At 31.7% G+C, this 17,068-nt stretch overlaps 1 protein-coding gene across 7 annotated transcripts; it reads right to left on the bottom strand.

The window, feature by feature from the left end:
* Positions 1 to 1,794: 1,794 nt before the first annotated feature.
* On the bottom strand, positions 1,795 to 16,995 carry LOC124352890 (probable cytochrome P450 6a14). 7 transcript variants are annotated; one of them, XM_046802609.1, is made up of 5 exons: positions 16,870 to 16,995; positions 7,344 to 8,264; positions 5,679 to 5,900; positions 2,698 to 2,946; positions 1,795 to 2,310 (listed from the first exon to the last, which is right to left on the bottom strand). In XM_046802609.1, the coding sequence occupies exons 2-5, from the start codon at positions 8,260 to 8,262 to the stop codon at positions 2,138 to 2,140; spliced, it is 1,563 nt and encodes a 520-aa protein (XP_046658565.1). In that variant the 5' UTR covers positions 8,263 to 8,264; positions 16,870 to 16,995; the 3' UTR covers positions 1,795 to 2,137. The 7 variants fall into 7 exon arrangements, with proteins under 7 accessions (XP_046658565.1, XP_046658566.1, XP_046658567.1 ...); XM_046802610.1 differs by having other exon boundaries at positions 16,732 to 16,988; XM_046802611.1 differs by having other exon boundaries at positions 16,782 to 16,988.
* Positions 16,996 to 17,068: the final 73 nt, after the last annotated feature.

Here is a 17,068-nt window from a genome sequence, read left to right as displayed (position 1 = left end):
ATATATATATATATATATTGATATTTATTGGCTTTTGTGGTAAAGCATATAATTAATGTGATAATAGTACCTCTTACTTACTTGATAAATTTTAACTATGGTTTAAGGCAAGTTTCCAGTTTGACTGAAATCAGTTAGTCGCCCCCTTTTTTAAAAAAGGTAACAGTAATTTACCAGAGAATTACCGATCCAAAGCAATTTTGCCTGTTTTTAGTAAAATTATTAAATCTTGTTTGTTGTTCCAATTGTGTAAATATTTTTTAAACAATTCATTGTTACATGACCAATAATAGCATGTAGTTTAGGCCAAAACTCTCCTCTCCAATGGCTGTGCAAACTATGGTTGATGAAATTTTAAAAGGTTTTGAAAACTAGTTTGAAGTTAGTTAAAGGTTCTAATCTGATTGACTTAAACAAAGTGTTTAACAATGTGTCCCATAGTATTTTGTGTAGAAAACTAGAATATTAAGGCATTAATAATGTGGAGTTGAATTTGTTAGAATGTTACCTAACCAATAGAAAGCAAACTGTTAAAGTCAATACCTAATTTTCAATCTGTTTATTTAAATGTCATAGCTATCATCCCTCAAGGATCTGTATTGGGATCATTTCTTTTCTTAATCAAGAATCAAGATCTTTATTAGTCTTTAAACACAGTACACATATGCAATTGACTTCGTCAAAATACTTATCACTAATAATTACAGTTATTTTGTACAACCACTCTAAAGTTTAAAATATTAACAAAATAAAAGATTTAACAAGGATAATAAATTAATAAATGTAAATGACTTTAGTGTAAATATACCTTCTCTATCAGTAATATACACAGATGAAACCACACTGATTAGTGCAGATGGGGATATTGCCAATGTAATATTACAGTTAAATACGTCCCTAGAACTAGCTAGAGCTTGGTATTTTGCAAAAAAATAAAAGCCTTCTAATAAATTCAAACAGAACTGAAAATATAATATTTACCCTTAAAAACCATTGGATAATGATAGTTTATTCAAATTTGTAAAACTACTTGGCTTCTATCTAGATATAAAATTGTCCTGGGATGTACATATTGATAATATCTGTAAAAGTTTGTAAAAATATCTGGTTTTGTGCAGGTGTGTATGTTTATTTATTTATTCATGTAATGGGTACAATTTTCCTTACTTAGACATGTTATATTTTTACAATTTTATGATGTGGTTTGACAATGGGACAGCACTCCCAACTACTAATCAGCAAGATAAAACGGTTGGATTGACGACAGATAGGTATGTATTTCGTTGGGAGACTCAGAGGAGGTTTTGATAAAAGAGATTTTTATGAAATAAATAATCACTCTTATACCAAAACTATAAAAAATCAAACTCATCTTAACAAACTAAACATTAATTGTGAGTAAATTGTGTTCTAATCATTTTATATTTTGTTGTACTGATAAGCAAAATCTCCTGTAGTAAAGATAATTGTAGACTAAAAATAAGGTGGCCCCTCACAAAAATGTGCACTGGATCTGCCTTTGCCTTTTTTATTCATACTCAAGTATCAATCCAGGAGGCACAACATGCTCAGGTTTTCATTCTTTTATAGAAAACTTTGAAGATTGGGACATCATGTGATCTGACCTCAAATTTATGTTATACTAGAGTTTTAATTTTTTGTAATGAAATCAGAATGGTGTATTTTCTTGTAGGCTAGGTTACAATAAATCGAATTAACTTAGATATTTGGTTATGTGAGAATTACAACAATCGTACGAATGGAATTTTAGGAAAGAGAATAAATATGACAATGTTAATAATTCAGGTTTAATTAGTAAATGCCACAGTATAACACATAATTTGTCTTAAGAGAAGAATAATCTCAATATTGGTTCTACCATTTTTCTGTAAAGAAGTTTCTAGTTTATGTCCACTATGAAGAGTCCGAATTAATAATTTAACAGTTGAGAAATATATGGTAAGTGTAATTTAGTCAAGGATTATTCTTCTTTGGACTAGTGTTGTTCACAGAAGGAGATCAAATCTTGGAAGTTAGAAAACATAAATTGTAGGATTAAGTGTAGTTTTTAAAATTATTTCTATTATAATACAGTGTTTAGTTCATAATTTAATAACTCTACAGCAATGTGCAGGAACTATCTGTCTTCTCGTCTGGAGACTTTAAGGAAGATTGATTCCATAGGAGTAGGGAGAAACTGACAAGGGTTGAGAGTGATGTGACTCGGGGTTTCTGGAACGGCTGATACTTCGTACTTTGAGAGAATAGTGGCCAAGGCACATTTCACTTGCATCTTACCAAATCGGATTCCTGAAAACAAAAACCATGTTTAATGACAGGTGTTGAAAGTGATGAGACTCAGGGTTGTGATCTTGCTTTTTGATGAATATTGTAAGAACATCATATATCATAAATGGATATGTAACTAGCTCTATTTAAAAAATCAAATGTTAATAGTAGATAAAAGTTTATGACTTATTCTTCCACTAAAAATATTATGAAATTATTGCACCCTGTCATACTTCTTTAAATCTGATCAGGCTTTTAATCCATTCTCTAAAGTAGATTTGTCTTGATTTCATTATTTTTTCTAGTTCAAACATTATGGTGCCAGTCCAAACATTATAACTACAGATAAAGTAACAAAAATAAGCTTATAACAGCAACTAATAACTAATTATATTCAAAATAGCTCACCAATGCATGCCATTGGTCCATCCCCAAATTGTAGATTAAGAGTGTTGCGTTCCTTAGATCTTGCTGGGCTGAATCTGTCCGGGTCAAACTTAAGAGGATCCGGGTAATGCTGTGGGTCCCGGTTTATGGCAAAACTGGGTATAATCACTCTTGTTCCCTTCTCTATCAGCAAGTCACTGCCTGGGATCTTGTATGGCTTGGTGCATTTTCTTGTCAAAAGTGGAAGAGAAGGATAGAGCCGTAATGTTTCTGTAATCACAATATAAGGGATTTGCCAAGATTTTAAGGGTTTGTTGGTTACAAATTATTTATTTTCTGAATATGAAAATATTAATACTGTCTTGAATATAGAAAACAAACTCTTGGCAAATTTCACCTGTTTCATGAAATAATCGGTGTAATATTTACCTTCAAAGCCTCACTTTACATTCATTTTGAGATGTTATATATAAAAAATATATATTGTATCTTATATATTGAGATGTTGTGTATAACAAAGTTTTTAAGATTTTTACTTTCATTATAAGGAAAAATCTTTTAAATAAAACGTGTTTTATATTTTTTTTAAGCTGGTTTTTTAAAGCTTTTAAGATTTTTAAGCTGGCATTTTGAAGTGATATAAATTAAGAATTACGGAATGAATTTGGCTAGTTCTTGATTCCTCCTAAACGTAATATACTGTAGTTAACTACAAATTTGAGTAGAATTAGAGAGAATTTTTGTTATCTGACATTAAACTTTGTTTTTTTTTATTTAATGCTCTACACTTTTTTTATTTGTGATACATGAAAGCTATAAATATAAATCTACCTTATTATGTAAAAAAATTTACAGAGTGAGTTATACAAATTTGAAAAATGTACTTCAATTTTTGTTCAAACTGTAATAGAATTAAATTGTTTATTGATTTGTCAATTCTTTATTCAAATGGGTTTTGAGAAATATTTAATTTATTCTAAAAAAATGAAATTATTCCTATATGACAATCAGCAATTAAATTAAAAAGTATACTTCAGTATAGAATGTAATGAAGAGGTTTGAAAAATATCAAGGTAAATAAAGTCATTATGTGTTTATACTTTACACAGTATATTATCTATATCTATTACTATTGTACGTTTGTTTTGCATTAGGTAATAGTGTATTAACAATAGAATAATTGGCCTTTAAACAGTAAATGATATATCTAAATGCTAAATTTAAAACATTTGTCCATTTTTTCTTATGTAAAGTTATTAAACTTTAGCTCCATAGGGTAATTTCTTTCTTTCTCCCTTCTCCAGCATATGTGCCTGCAACAGCTTTCTTCTGTATTCAGTAAATGTCTTCTTTTTACGCATCTGAGCAAGTTTTATTCTACTCTGGTTAAACGTCTTCTGTTGAAGATGCTCTGGTTGAATTTACTATTGTGTGTATGACACAATACAATATACATAATTATTGACATGTGCATGTAAAAAGGGTTATTATTGGTAATAAAGTAAAAATATAGTAAACACAATAATTGCAAAAACAAAACAACAATACTGTCTGATTGTGGTCTCACACAGTGTAGAATAAAAAACCTGTTGCTGTGTAAGTAAAAAAAAAATACTTCTGTTGTATTAGGACTTGTTGAAGAAAAGTGCAAATATCATTTTTGTGTGCAAATATAATTTTATATTAAAAATATTCCTACCTGCTGGTTTAAGTTCCTGTATGGTTCAAATATGTATTTTACCAAAAAATATCAATCAAAGAAATCTGCATTACTTACACTTTTTAGGATTGACCTTTCGTGAAATCAATGATTTTACCATTATTGTAACGTAATGTTTTACAAGTATTTCATTTCTATATGAGTGGGTAGGATAATTATTATAGTAATTATGTATTTGGCTGTGGTGTGCCCAGAAATTATTTCAGGGGCTATTTTTAGTAACAAAAGGGAATTCTCATTGATATAACCTAATTAACCAATTAACCTAATTGGATAATTTAAACACACTAGCATTGACACACACTATAACTAACGCACACAAACACCGACACCGAGAACACTACAAGGGGAGCACACACACAGTACCGCGCGCCGAGTTCCCGTACCTCCTCAGTCATGTTAAAGCGAGTAGCGGATTGAGTACCGCACTGTCCACTCTAGAAACATATTGGAATTTGACTGAGGGCAGGTTTTATTTGCTTATTTGTTTAGAGATAAGGAGATTTGGGAATTTCGGTAGCCGGCGTTGTCAGATTTCCTGATAACAGGGTTGCCATTCATCGTTGCTGAGGGAAGAATTAGGATTTTAGGGACTCAAATGTGCGTTTGATTATAACTATTACTATTAAGTATTATTTTTTTTTTAATGTACTGTTTCGATCAAATTTACCACACATACCAAGTTATCTAAGCTAGTGCCTGCCCTAAACCGCCGAATTTGAGTTTATAGTTTAGTAAATTAAAAGAAAGTTAAAAGTTGAATATTTGTATCAATGTATTCTATATACTTATTCAAGTGGTCCTCACCGACAAGTTTTGTTGAACTTGGTGAGGCCAAGACTATGTAAAAACAACTGTTTATAAATAAAATAAATAAATAAATAAATAAATAGAATGTGGAATCTGCAAAATTTTAATATTGTTAACATAAAAAAGTTTAAAGCTTTTTCCTTATAATGAAAGTAAAAAATAATTTTTGATATTTTTTCAGTACCTATATAATACTACAGGTTAAAACTTTCCATTAACACAAATTTTATCCTTTCCAGTAGCAAATTCCCTAAAACGGGTTCTTATTTTATACAATACAAATGAATTAATTTCCAAGACCCAAACAATGTGTTGTGACAATGGATGTTGTGCAATAACATTCTCACCTAGAGTCCAAAATTGTATCATAGAAGATATTTAAAGGCACCCTTGTTAAGAATATTTGTACAAACTATAAAATAACATTACAAAAATGACTTGCTAAATGTTTATAGTTTTTTATAAGTCTTACCATAAATCACTTGTTCCAGATAGACCATTTCTTTCAGTGCTTGGTAAGTTATATTACCATCATATTTTTGCAGTACTTGATCAATTTCTTGAATTGCTGTAGACAAAATCTCAGGTTGCTGTACCATTTCATACAGAGCCATAGAAGATGTTGTAGATGATGTTTCAAATCCAGCAGCAAACATGACAAATATCTGAGCAGCCATTTCTTCAAATGTTAGTCCTGAGAAAATCCATTATGATGATAATAACAATAATATATTTATTGCCTTATGATTACAGTACATGAACAAAGTTCTTTACTCTATTGAAGAACTTTCCACCTCTCTGTATTAAAGTAGCTTCTTATTAATATAGCTTTGTAAGCGATTACAGTTTATTAATCAATAAATGTAAGTATTATTATATTAATAACACTATTTATTGCATGGCATGTATAAGAAAAATTTATTTAAGATTAAAAAAAGTTGTAATGACAATGTTACAATTTTACAAAATACAAATTTTATACCCAGGAAATAACTCAGTGATTATAATAAAATCAAATACTAAAACATAAAATAACAATTAAGATGATCTGCATGTTAAACATGATTAATAAAAGAAAATAGATAGAAAATAGACAGTAGATGATTTTTTTCATTGAGAAAAAATCATCTACTGAGTAAAAGAGATTCTAGAACAAATGGTTTTAATGTTTTTTGGGGATTAGAATTGTAGATTTAATTAAACATTTTCAAGTCAATCACAATGTGGCTGTTTGGAGATTTACTTAGTCTAAGATATTCATTTGAATCATTATTATACTTCTAGTACTTATTGTTGAGAAGCTTATCATTCAGAGTGCTATCAATATTTCTCACTTTTCTGTCTGACTATCTGTACGCAGAATTTCTCAAGAACAAATTGAGCTTGAAATTTTACGTGGTTTAATTTCTAAATGAGCAACAATGAGTTTGCTGTTGGTTATTTCTACCATTTTCAATAAAAATATAATTTAAAGGAATTAAAGTTGTTCAACCAAATAAATTTCTGAATATTTACTGAATATATACACCATCAGCAAACTCAATGTTGTCTATTTAGAAATAAAACCATGCAGATTTCAATTCTTCAGCTCAATTTATTCTTGAAAATTTCTGTGTATATATAGATAGACAGAAAAGTGAGAAATATATGTTCAAGACGGAATTACAAAAGAATTATGTGATAGTTATAGTTACATATAATTTATAACTTTTTAATTTATTATAGTGTTCAGAGAATTGTTTGACTAGAGAGTGTGTAGTCTTGTATTATTTATAACGTTTTATTTTAATGTATTTTATAATATTTTCATGTTTTAGAAAATATTACTGATAAGACCATATTATTTCCTGACATAAAGCAATTAGGTGATCATTTTCGTTTGGAAAATGTCTCTTTCAAGAAATAAGATTTAAAGTTTATCGTAAAATAAAGTTTATCGTTTAAAGTAAAGGTTATCACTTCTCTATACAAAATAATTTTTTAAGTTGTAAATACAAATTTATAACGTTGTCTCACAAGCCCTATTGATATATTTAGATCCAAAAGAATTCAGAACGTCATACAAACAAAATCTATGAACACAATTATCGTGAGACTTAGTTTATTCTTAATATTAATATTATGTAACAATACAAACCATCATCTTCTCCAACAGATTGCCTCGATTCTTTGTTATTCGTACTCTTTTCATCTTCATACAAATTTTTATTTTGTTTAATTTTAATCAACAAGTCTACAAAGTCATCTCTGTAAAAATTATTTTTTACTCTGTAGTCATAAGTATCCTTAGCAACCTGCATGCAAAAGTTTTTAACTTTTTCATGATTTATTTCAAACCCAAACAAATCATACAGATGTGGGTGGTTTATTGATATCATTAATTTGATCATTGTCCACGTAGAAGTTGGAAACACGAGTCTGCTGATCTTCCTGACTTCACTTTCTTTCTCAACAACAGCATTTGTTTCAAGTCCAAAGAGACACGAGCTGATGGCATCACTTGTGAAACGGGATAATAAGTCTTTGAAATCAACAACTTTATTAGTATTTGCAGTAACTTCTAGATAGTTATCTAATTGTTGTGAACACTTATGCATGAGTCTGTACATTAATTTCATCCTTCCAGATGTAAATGTGGGGACGATCTTAGCTCTCATTCGCTTCCAAGCTTCATTCTTCAAATTGAATAAATGTAGAGCAGCGATGTAGTCTTTCTTGACATCTTCATGGATGTGGCCTCTGTCAGAGAAACTATAGAAGTCTGACACCATCACTGCTTTTATGAGAGTTAGATCCTTCAAAATGAGAGATGGTTGTCCAAGCTCAAATATTCCAAAGTATTTTTCTCCTGGCATCTGCTCATATAGAGACTGAAAACACCTTCCAATGTCAGTTTTATTTGTGACTTGGTCTTTAATATTGCCGTAAGGAAAGGTTGGTTCGATGTAAGGAACATTCCTCTTCTTCCAGTATAAATATTCTGAAGTCATATACTTATAGCAGAGATACAATAATAAGAAGAGAACTCCAATGAATATTTCCAATATATATGCCATTGCTGAAAAAAACATATTAAGAAAATATAATTCACTCTGTAAATAATGTTTTTAGTTTAGTTGTCCATGTATTGTGGTCGAACTGCTGTTTTGCAGTTCTTCATATAGAAAAATTAGAGGAATTGAATCAAATGTTGTAATTTATTGAAAAGTCTGTAATGAGGTCTGAAGATACAGATTTGTCAAAATTGTCTGAAATTTCAATTACAATTTTTATTTACTAGTACATGAGAACTAAAACAGTATTGTGTTCTATAAATTGCCAAAATAGTAATAAAAGATAACAAATTTACATAAATTATTTTAATAGATTGCTGTACAATATGTGGAAAGGTATAGTAATAAGATAGGAAAGAAGTGATGAGGTTCACTGTAATGATTACTTTATATTTACCCCACTCCTACACTAGGATGTGAGATAGGACTAAATCCTCTGGAAATCTCCTGCAGCTCTAAATGTGGATTTCTCTTGCTACACCCAGAAAAATCATTTAGCTGCTTTGGAAAATCCTCTGGTGATTCCTCTAGAGACGAGATGAGACCAAATATACTAACAACTCAGCACTTATGTGATGACCAAACTCCACACTGAGTGGTTATGCGTGACAATACGTCTCAGTCACATAACAACCAGTATGGCACTGGACATCTAAATGACATCTTTCCTTCAAAGTTTGTATTCTTGCAGGGAGGCATTTGATCTCAACGTAAAAAGCTGAACATAGTTTTATTCAGGGATCCCTAAGGAATTAGGATGTTGAGGCGGTGACATTATGCCTCTTCTGGGTTTAAAACTTCCTATCGAACTGTGAAGTGTTCTAGACCACCATATTTCCAGAAAATACTAGGTAAAATGTTGTTCTCCACTGTCCCGAGGATGAGCATTCCTAGCCCTGGCAATTCGCTTTGACAATTTGGAATATAGAATTGGTGCAACCACTGATAATGACTTATGCAACCTTTGCAAACTGCCAAGCATCAAATGCCTACTCCTCTGTTTTGTATTATTACATAAAAAGAACCAGTAGCTACATGTTAGAACAATTATTGTATCCATCGCTAAACCGTAGCTTGACCAGAGTGAACCAATGATCTCAGTTTTTCTAGCATTACCAGGGGTGCCCAGAAGGGGGGGGGCATGGCGCAATTTGCGCCATCAAAATTTTTTGGGGGGGCATGATTTTTTTTTATGTTAACATTTTAAACCATGACGATAACCAGAGAAATGAGAATTATACTCAACAGTTAAGTTAAAAAGTACTGATTAATCATTTAACCATATCATCAAGATTCAAGATCGAAATTGCCATAGCTAAATATATTCCGCCGTTTAAACTAACTCCAGGATCTCTGTGTAAATCCTTAAAGAAATATTTTATTTGTTTAGGGCGATTAGGTTGGCAGTGGACTCAACTGGCAACACTGTCTTGTCTGCCGTCTGCTGTCTGTCACAGTCACATCACAGCCGTTAGTGATGTACTGATGTGAATGTGAGTCGTGAGTTTTGAGTTTGAGTACCTATTGCAACAGAACAAAACTGTCTCGTTTGAAGAAGCTCGGATACAGACGTTAATGAAGGGTTGAATGTGCGTGTATTTTTTATGCGTATGGTATGTCTTATGTTATGTTGTAGATTTGTGAATTTGTTCATAACTAAAACTAAAGATGCCTAAGAGAGCAAAAACGTTGTACAAATTTAAATGCCTAGAAGTGATGTGCAACACGATCCATCGCAAAGACAAATGGTTGGATCACTGTAAGAAGAAACATAGTTACAAGTTTAAGAACAATTTAAAAATCAATTATAAAGTGGTTGAAATAAAAGTCGACAACGGCCCATGGCAAAAATACGTTCCAGACCCAAGCCCAAGCCAATCTACATCCCTGGATGACATCCCTCATACTTTGACGAGTAGGCCTACCCAAGACCAAGATGAAGATGTTTTTGAGCCAACATCAGAAAAGTTTCCCAAGATAAATCTACCCAGCGAGATCGAGACTGATGCAATTACTCTACCCACTACTAGAAGTCACAGACTCTGAACTAGAAACACAAAGGTAGGCCTAACTTTGTAATAACTAACTAAATGTAAACCTAAGGGGCAAAAACGGTTTTTTACTTAGTCAAAATTTTAATATGTCTAGGCCTAGGCGCAGGGCTGTTATATTGTTTTATAGAGGCCAAACACGATTAACACGAATACTAAGCCTTTTATGTATCCAACCTACCTAAAAACATAATATCTTGTAAAATGTATGGTATAGCCTAACTTACCCAAGCTTGTATTCTGAGGAGTCAAACCAAAGTCTGATTTGGTTTCTGCCGTATTCACTGTTATAGGTATTTTGGTACTGTTCAGCACTCTGTGAGTTAGGTTAGGTTATAACATAGGCCTAATAGTTATGTACCCCAAAATAGTTTGACCCAAATACTGAATACAAATATAACCGTGTACAACATTCTTGATGTTCTTCTTCACTGTCTGAATATTGTTGTAGTTCGCCAAAGTCCCGTTAGAGTTCAGAAGCTTCTTGGTTGTTTATCTATCGACGGGTAGAGCATAGAATTGGCGTGCATAGATAGGTTAATTTTCTTCAGGGCATATGTTGGAAGTTATAGGCAATAGGCCTACCATTTTTTGAGAATTTTAAAACCTATTAGCTTAGGGCCTCTTAATAACTTCTCACAGACTAAAACAAATTTTGTATATATTTGTAGATCAAACCAAGAACTGGAAGAACAGGAACCTGACAATTTTGGAACAAGTGATGTAGATGAACCAGACAGGATATTTCATCTAATGAAGATCACAGTGATCCAGCTTCATATGCTAACCTCAAGCTCTCTCCTGAAGACATAAATGTGCTCTAAATTTGGAAAATCAAGACTTATCATCAATAGAATTTCCTTCAACGGGTGGAAGAAAATTTAATCCTCTGTGGAAAAATTGTATATTGCCCAATAACAGTGTGAAACCTAGAAGTGGCTAGTGTACAGTAAAAAAAAGGACGCTGTAATTTTGTTTGCTTTGCACACTATTTGCACTTCCAACTGAAACGGTCTGTATGGTGAACAACCGGCTACAGAGGGTGGACAGAGCATAGAGGAGAAAGAGATTTTTTTACTCCACGAGACTTCCAAAAATCATATATCTGCAGAGGTTGCCAGAATTCAATGGATCTCACAAAAGAGAATAGATTCGAGCCTTGCTCAACAATGTAACAGAGCAGTTGACCAAAACCCGAGAAGTCCTGTCAGTTGTCATTGATTGTTGTAGTTACTTGAGTGAGGAAATGATTGCCTTTTCGCAAAAACGATGTTTTTAGAAGGAAAAGCTGTTAGGGGTATATTTAGACTTATAGGAAAATATAGCCCAATGCGATTGCGAGAGTTTACCCTTGAAAAAAATTGATAGAGTAAGGGCTGAGAATGTAAGACTTGGGATCTAATTTCTTGGAGTTTTACAGGAACATTTTTGATCTTATCAATACAATGAGTGACGTGGTAGTTAATAAAATTGTAACAAGTGTGAATTTAACCAACCATTTATTCGATTATACTAGACTCTAACCCAGGATGTGAGTAAAAAAGAATGTACCACTATCATAGTTCGCTACATTGAGCACATGGATGATACACAACAAACTACAATATCAAACGTAAAACCAAAAGAGTGCTTGGTCAAGGTTTTTACAAGTGGGGATACATCCGGGGAAATGTTGTTTAGAGAGCTAAAGAAATGCTTAACAGCCCTAAACCTTGATCCCAAAGGTATAGTGGGCCAGAGTATGGACGGTGCAGGGAACAAGAGAGGGCAGTTCAAAGGTCTCAAATCACTAGTCACAAAAGAAAACCCTAAAGCTTTTTTATGTATGTGCTGCTCTCACAGGTTCGCCTTGTTGTAGAGCAGTCCCCTTGATATATGCTGTCAAATGAGGAATTTGTTTTCATTCTTGGAAGATTTGTATGTTTTTTCATGTCAGGCCACAGGAGACACCACCTTTTGCTCGAAAATCTAGAAAAAGGGGGAAAAAAGAAGCAAGAGAACCTTAAAAAGAGTACAGACTACTCGTTGGTCAGAGTAAAACTGACGCCCTTCAAACCATTGTGAGTTTGTTTTGAAACAATAAGAGATACATTGCAAGATTTGTCGACTGACAAGAATTCTGACAACAACACCAAAGCCAAAGCAATAGATGGCCTCCTAAAGCAAATGACAGATTTTGAAAATATAAGCACAATATACATAGCATCTCTTTGTTCAAAATAATTGTCTCCTCCCATAACAATTTGTTTTTCAGTCACCTACCATTGATTACAGTATAGTCCCAAAAGTTATTAAAAGAAACACAGGAAAAACTGGCGTTCATGCGCCAAAGATTCGGCGTGGGAAAAGATTGAAAGTGGCATTACTTCCTTTGCTGAAGAACACAACATTTCTTTACCCACCAGACAACGAATCAGAAAAAGGAAAAGATTCATGGACGAGTTTGGCAATTGAGGAATGCATAGAAGACCCTATTATAAGAAAGTAAAGGTTGAATATTTATTTCAACGTTCTAGACTCTCTCTATCTACAACCAGCTAAATGATGACAGATTTCCAGAAAGTTCTCTGGCTATGGTGTCGCAGATGGGATATTTTTCTCATGATGGAATTTTGAAGATGGTAGATGATAAGAAAAAAGGCCTAAAATGTAATCCGTCTTCAATTGAGAATCTTTGTGAATACTACAATCTAGACAAGGAATTAATTGTAGATGAACTAGACATCTTCAATTGATGTTTACAAAGCTACTCACTTGGATATAGATATTTCTGATGTCATGTCTGAGAAGAAGAAATCAGAGAGAACCAGTACTGCTAACCCCGAGGATAGTTTTAAGTTCTGACCATGATGAAGATGAAGAACAGGAGGACGTTACAGTGACTGACATAAGTTCAAAGAAAAAGAAAAATGTTGACGACTGGTGTGAAAAGAGGATTTTATTAGACCATACAGGTGCCTATTGAATCTATCAGGATTCCCTCATCTCAGTATACTTTTATAGGATACTGTTGTCTCTGCCAGTCACAAGTTGTTCTGCTGAGAGAAGTATGAGTCGGTTGAAGATAGTTAAGAATCGTCTAAGAAGCACCATGGGGGATAGTTGGCTTTCAAGCTTGCTCATTCTTCCTTGCGAGAAAGAAATTCTAAAACAGATCTCAAATGAAGAAATCATCAACAAGGTTTGCACTTTCAAGTGTGCAAAGAAAAAAACTTCTTTTGTTAAAAATTTAAGAAAAGTATCAAATGAAGCCAATTTCAACCTTTCAAATTACACCCTATTTACCACACAGTAATCAAGTAACTATTGTAATGTTTTATTACTTTTTTTCTTTTTTGTAAAATTTGTGTATTGTTATTGGTATTAGTAGATAGAATTTACAAAATGTACTTGTTTCAGATGATATCTTTATTCCCAAAAAATCAAACCATTTAATGATACATTTTTGTTAGATTTTTCTTATTTACTCTTGTAATGTAAAAGTAAATACAACCTACAACACAACATCAGTAACAACCTGTTCCAATTTATAATAATTTAGAATACCTAAACTTGCCAACATTATATATTAATTTACATCTATGTTTATTCCATTCACTTTGTGAAAACTCTGGTTAATTGTTAAACATGATGCCTCCACCATAATAGAAACAAAATTAAATTAATACATTTATTAAACTTTGTAATACATGCCGTTTTATGAAATAAAATTTACAACACTATTTGGATTATAATATGTTGTACTATTTGGATTGTATTGTAATGATCAGCTGTAAATTGTATCTCATTGTTTTCATGACAGCAACATACTAGACTAGTGACTATAATTGCTATTGGAACTACAGTATAATTACTTATAAATAAAAGTGTTTAAAATGACATATACATTGAAGATTGAAGTGCTATTATTTCATTGCCTTAACCTTTGATAACCTTAACCTTCAGTTCTTCAATTCTTTTTCAATCCTTTTTTGGTTTTTTTTTTGGCTGGAATCTAAACTTTTTATAAACGTTCCAAAATTGTATGAATGTTTACCAAAGTTGCTATGCAATATTCTTTTGCAATAAAGAATTATCAATGATATTATTATTCAACTTTTTATAAGTAACCTTAACATTTAAAAGGCGAAGCCTCCCTTACTGACCTTTTGATATCCTATTAAAATATTTGTCATGTAGCTATTCCTGATTTAATCTAGTACTTTGATAAACATATAAATACTCGTATTAAAAAACTATAATAATTGTTTACTACTTTTTAGTCCTCCCCGTACAAAGAACGGGTGCACTGCTAGTGTCAAAAATTATATCAAAATTCAAAAAGATACTTTATTTCAATTCTAAAAAAGATAATAAACAGTGGTATATATTTTTTTACAATAATGAAAACAGAAGAATTCCTCACAAGACCAAAGGTAAATGATGTCCCTTTGGAAGATTAGAATGTAAGATGTGAATTTTATTGTCATACACTGACTAATGTTAAAAACTAAAGAGTTGGGTATTGGGTACTTTTGGGGGGGGGGCATTACACTTGGATTGGGGGGGGGCATGCGCCATTGCCCTTGGGGGGGCTGGGCACCCCCTGAGCATTACAATAACTCATGTTCTCTTGCATAAAAAAAGAAGTATGGATAACAAAGAAGACGGAGTAAAAATTTTAAAGGTGGGAGTGAGACCTATGGAGAAAACCTACAGGGTTTACATTATTAACATAATTAATGTTTGTGACTGATCATTACTAGAAATGATTATTGGATTTTCAGTAAAATAAAATTACTTTTAGTTATCTTTTTTGACTAAAAATGAATTAAACTCTTAAACTATTCATACTCTTAAACTACTTCTTCTATGTAAACCATTTTATCTTAAATTTAAACAATGATCACTTCACTATTAATTTGATCTTCTACATCTCCAACTTACTAACTGAAGCACGACAACAAACTGTTAAGACTCTTTATAAATATTTACAATAGTATCAGACAATTTGACAGACAAGTTATTGTTTATCTTCTCTTATCTTTTTAGTGCAGCTAAGAGCCTTTGTAATGAACTGACCTTGAATCTTATTTCAATGTCAAACCTTAAACCATCTATTCACTGACTTTCATTACAAAGTTTGTGTTGCAAAAAAAGTAACGTATACATTTGAAGCCTTATAGTATGAACAATGCTAAACTTAAACAGTTGTATTTCTTGATTTTTGGTGACATAGTTATGTGAAAAGCTTTTTATAGTGCTATAATGTGTATAAATTCTGTCATATTTTATTATTTTTGGGTCTATAACAAAGCATCTCAATTTCGTTTTGTCAAAATGTTTAATTATGAAAAATACTAAGTTGTTGCAAGTCAGGTTTGATCGATATGTCTACTCTTTTTCTGTGTTGGCAACATTACCAACCAGTATTATACCAATATTAATTGTTGGCAACAAATCTGACAAGACTAGTGAAGAGTAACAGTGTTGTAACAGAGTAACTATACTTCTTCCACTTTTTCCCTCACATGGTCGGTGTCGGTGTTCAGTCTAACTCATACATTGTGTCAGGACTGTGATTGACTGTGGGGTATTTTAATGCCGCTGTTTCAAATAATCAAGTTGTTATCGAATAGAAATAACCTTTTAAACAATTCTGAATAGTCACGAGAACAAATACAAAATCTGATGATGTTTACCATGAGAAACAAGACCTTAGTACACAAACTGACCTTGATTTTATAAACAAACACCAATCAAAACGAAAAGTTTTTAGCAACACCACTTTAGTACACAAGTAACAGTCATGAGACAAGGTCAATGGTTTAATGAAGTACAGGAATCATTTCAAAGTATAAAAAGTGGATTTCAACTGCATTAGTGGTTTCAACTACATTAAAAATGAAATTATATTTAATTTTACCATAAAATAGGTCTTTTTGGGTAATGAACTAACTACTAATTGCACTTGTTTACTGATGTTCAAAAGGTAATAGTGAAAAATTTGAAATTATAATCAAGGAAATATCAATCTAGAGTAGTTTTTGTAGTCTAAAAATTGATGTCTTAGATAATCTTTATTAGGGTTGTGTTTTGTCACTTCTTAGCCACTGGGTAACCAATAATCCATTTGAATATGATTGGGATAAAATCAAACTAACTCTTTAAACTACTAAAAAATAATATTTTAACACAAATCCTTATTTTATGCTAAGGACTTGATAACACCTAAATATTAAGCTATTTTAAAATAACATTAATTTAGGTAAAGTGACTTTAAGTATTGTTATCATTTATTTTCAAAATGTTACATTTTAAGGAAATTTTAGTCCAAGTTAAAAATAAATTATTGCTATCACTAATTTTCAAAGAACAAAATATGATAAAATATAGCATTTTCATGAATTTATTTCAATTGAAACTCTGTGATAGTAGGTACCTTTATAATGCTTAATTTAAATAGTACAAATGAATACTTATAACCAAAACCTTCATCAGTTAACTATTTCAGTAAACAAAACACTAAATCAGAACTGCAACTAGGTTTGAATAAATATTCAGTTAAAAACCAACAAACCAAATCATTAACAACTATTCTCAACAAAAACAACACTCTACACTGAAGAAATTCACTGTGAGAGGCACAAAATATGACAAACAGAATATATCAAGGACAACTTCCTGAATAGGAGTGGTCTGATATACTTTGTAGTTGACCTTTATTATCACTAAAACTGGGCCAGTGAATTATGGAGCAATTAGTTATGACATAAAGT

The sequence above is a fragment of the Homalodisca vitripennis genome, chromosome 1 (assembly GCF_021130785.1).
Source record: "Homalodisca vitripennis isolate AUS2020 chromosome 1, UT_GWSS_2.1, whole genome shotgun sequence".
In the NCBI taxonomy this organism is placed as follows: Eukaryota; Metazoa; Arthropoda; class Insecta; order Hemiptera; family Cicadellidae; genus Homalodisca; species Homalodisca vitripennis.
This window is presented reverse-complemented; position numbering and strand designations above follow the sequence as displayed.

Coding starts and splice junctions, on each gene's coding strand:
- LOC124352890 (XM_046802609.1), bottom strand. CDS start 8,262: ATGGCATATATATTGGAAATATTCATTGGAGTTCTCTTCTTATTATTG. Junction 5,901..7,343: donor ATCTGTTGGAGAAGATGATG/GTTTGTATTGTT, acceptor GGATTTTCTCAG/GACTAACATTTGAAGAAATG. Junction 2,947..5,678: donor TCTGGAACAAGTGATTTATG/GTAAGACTTATA, acceptor TTGTGATTACAG/AAACATTACGGCTCTATCCT.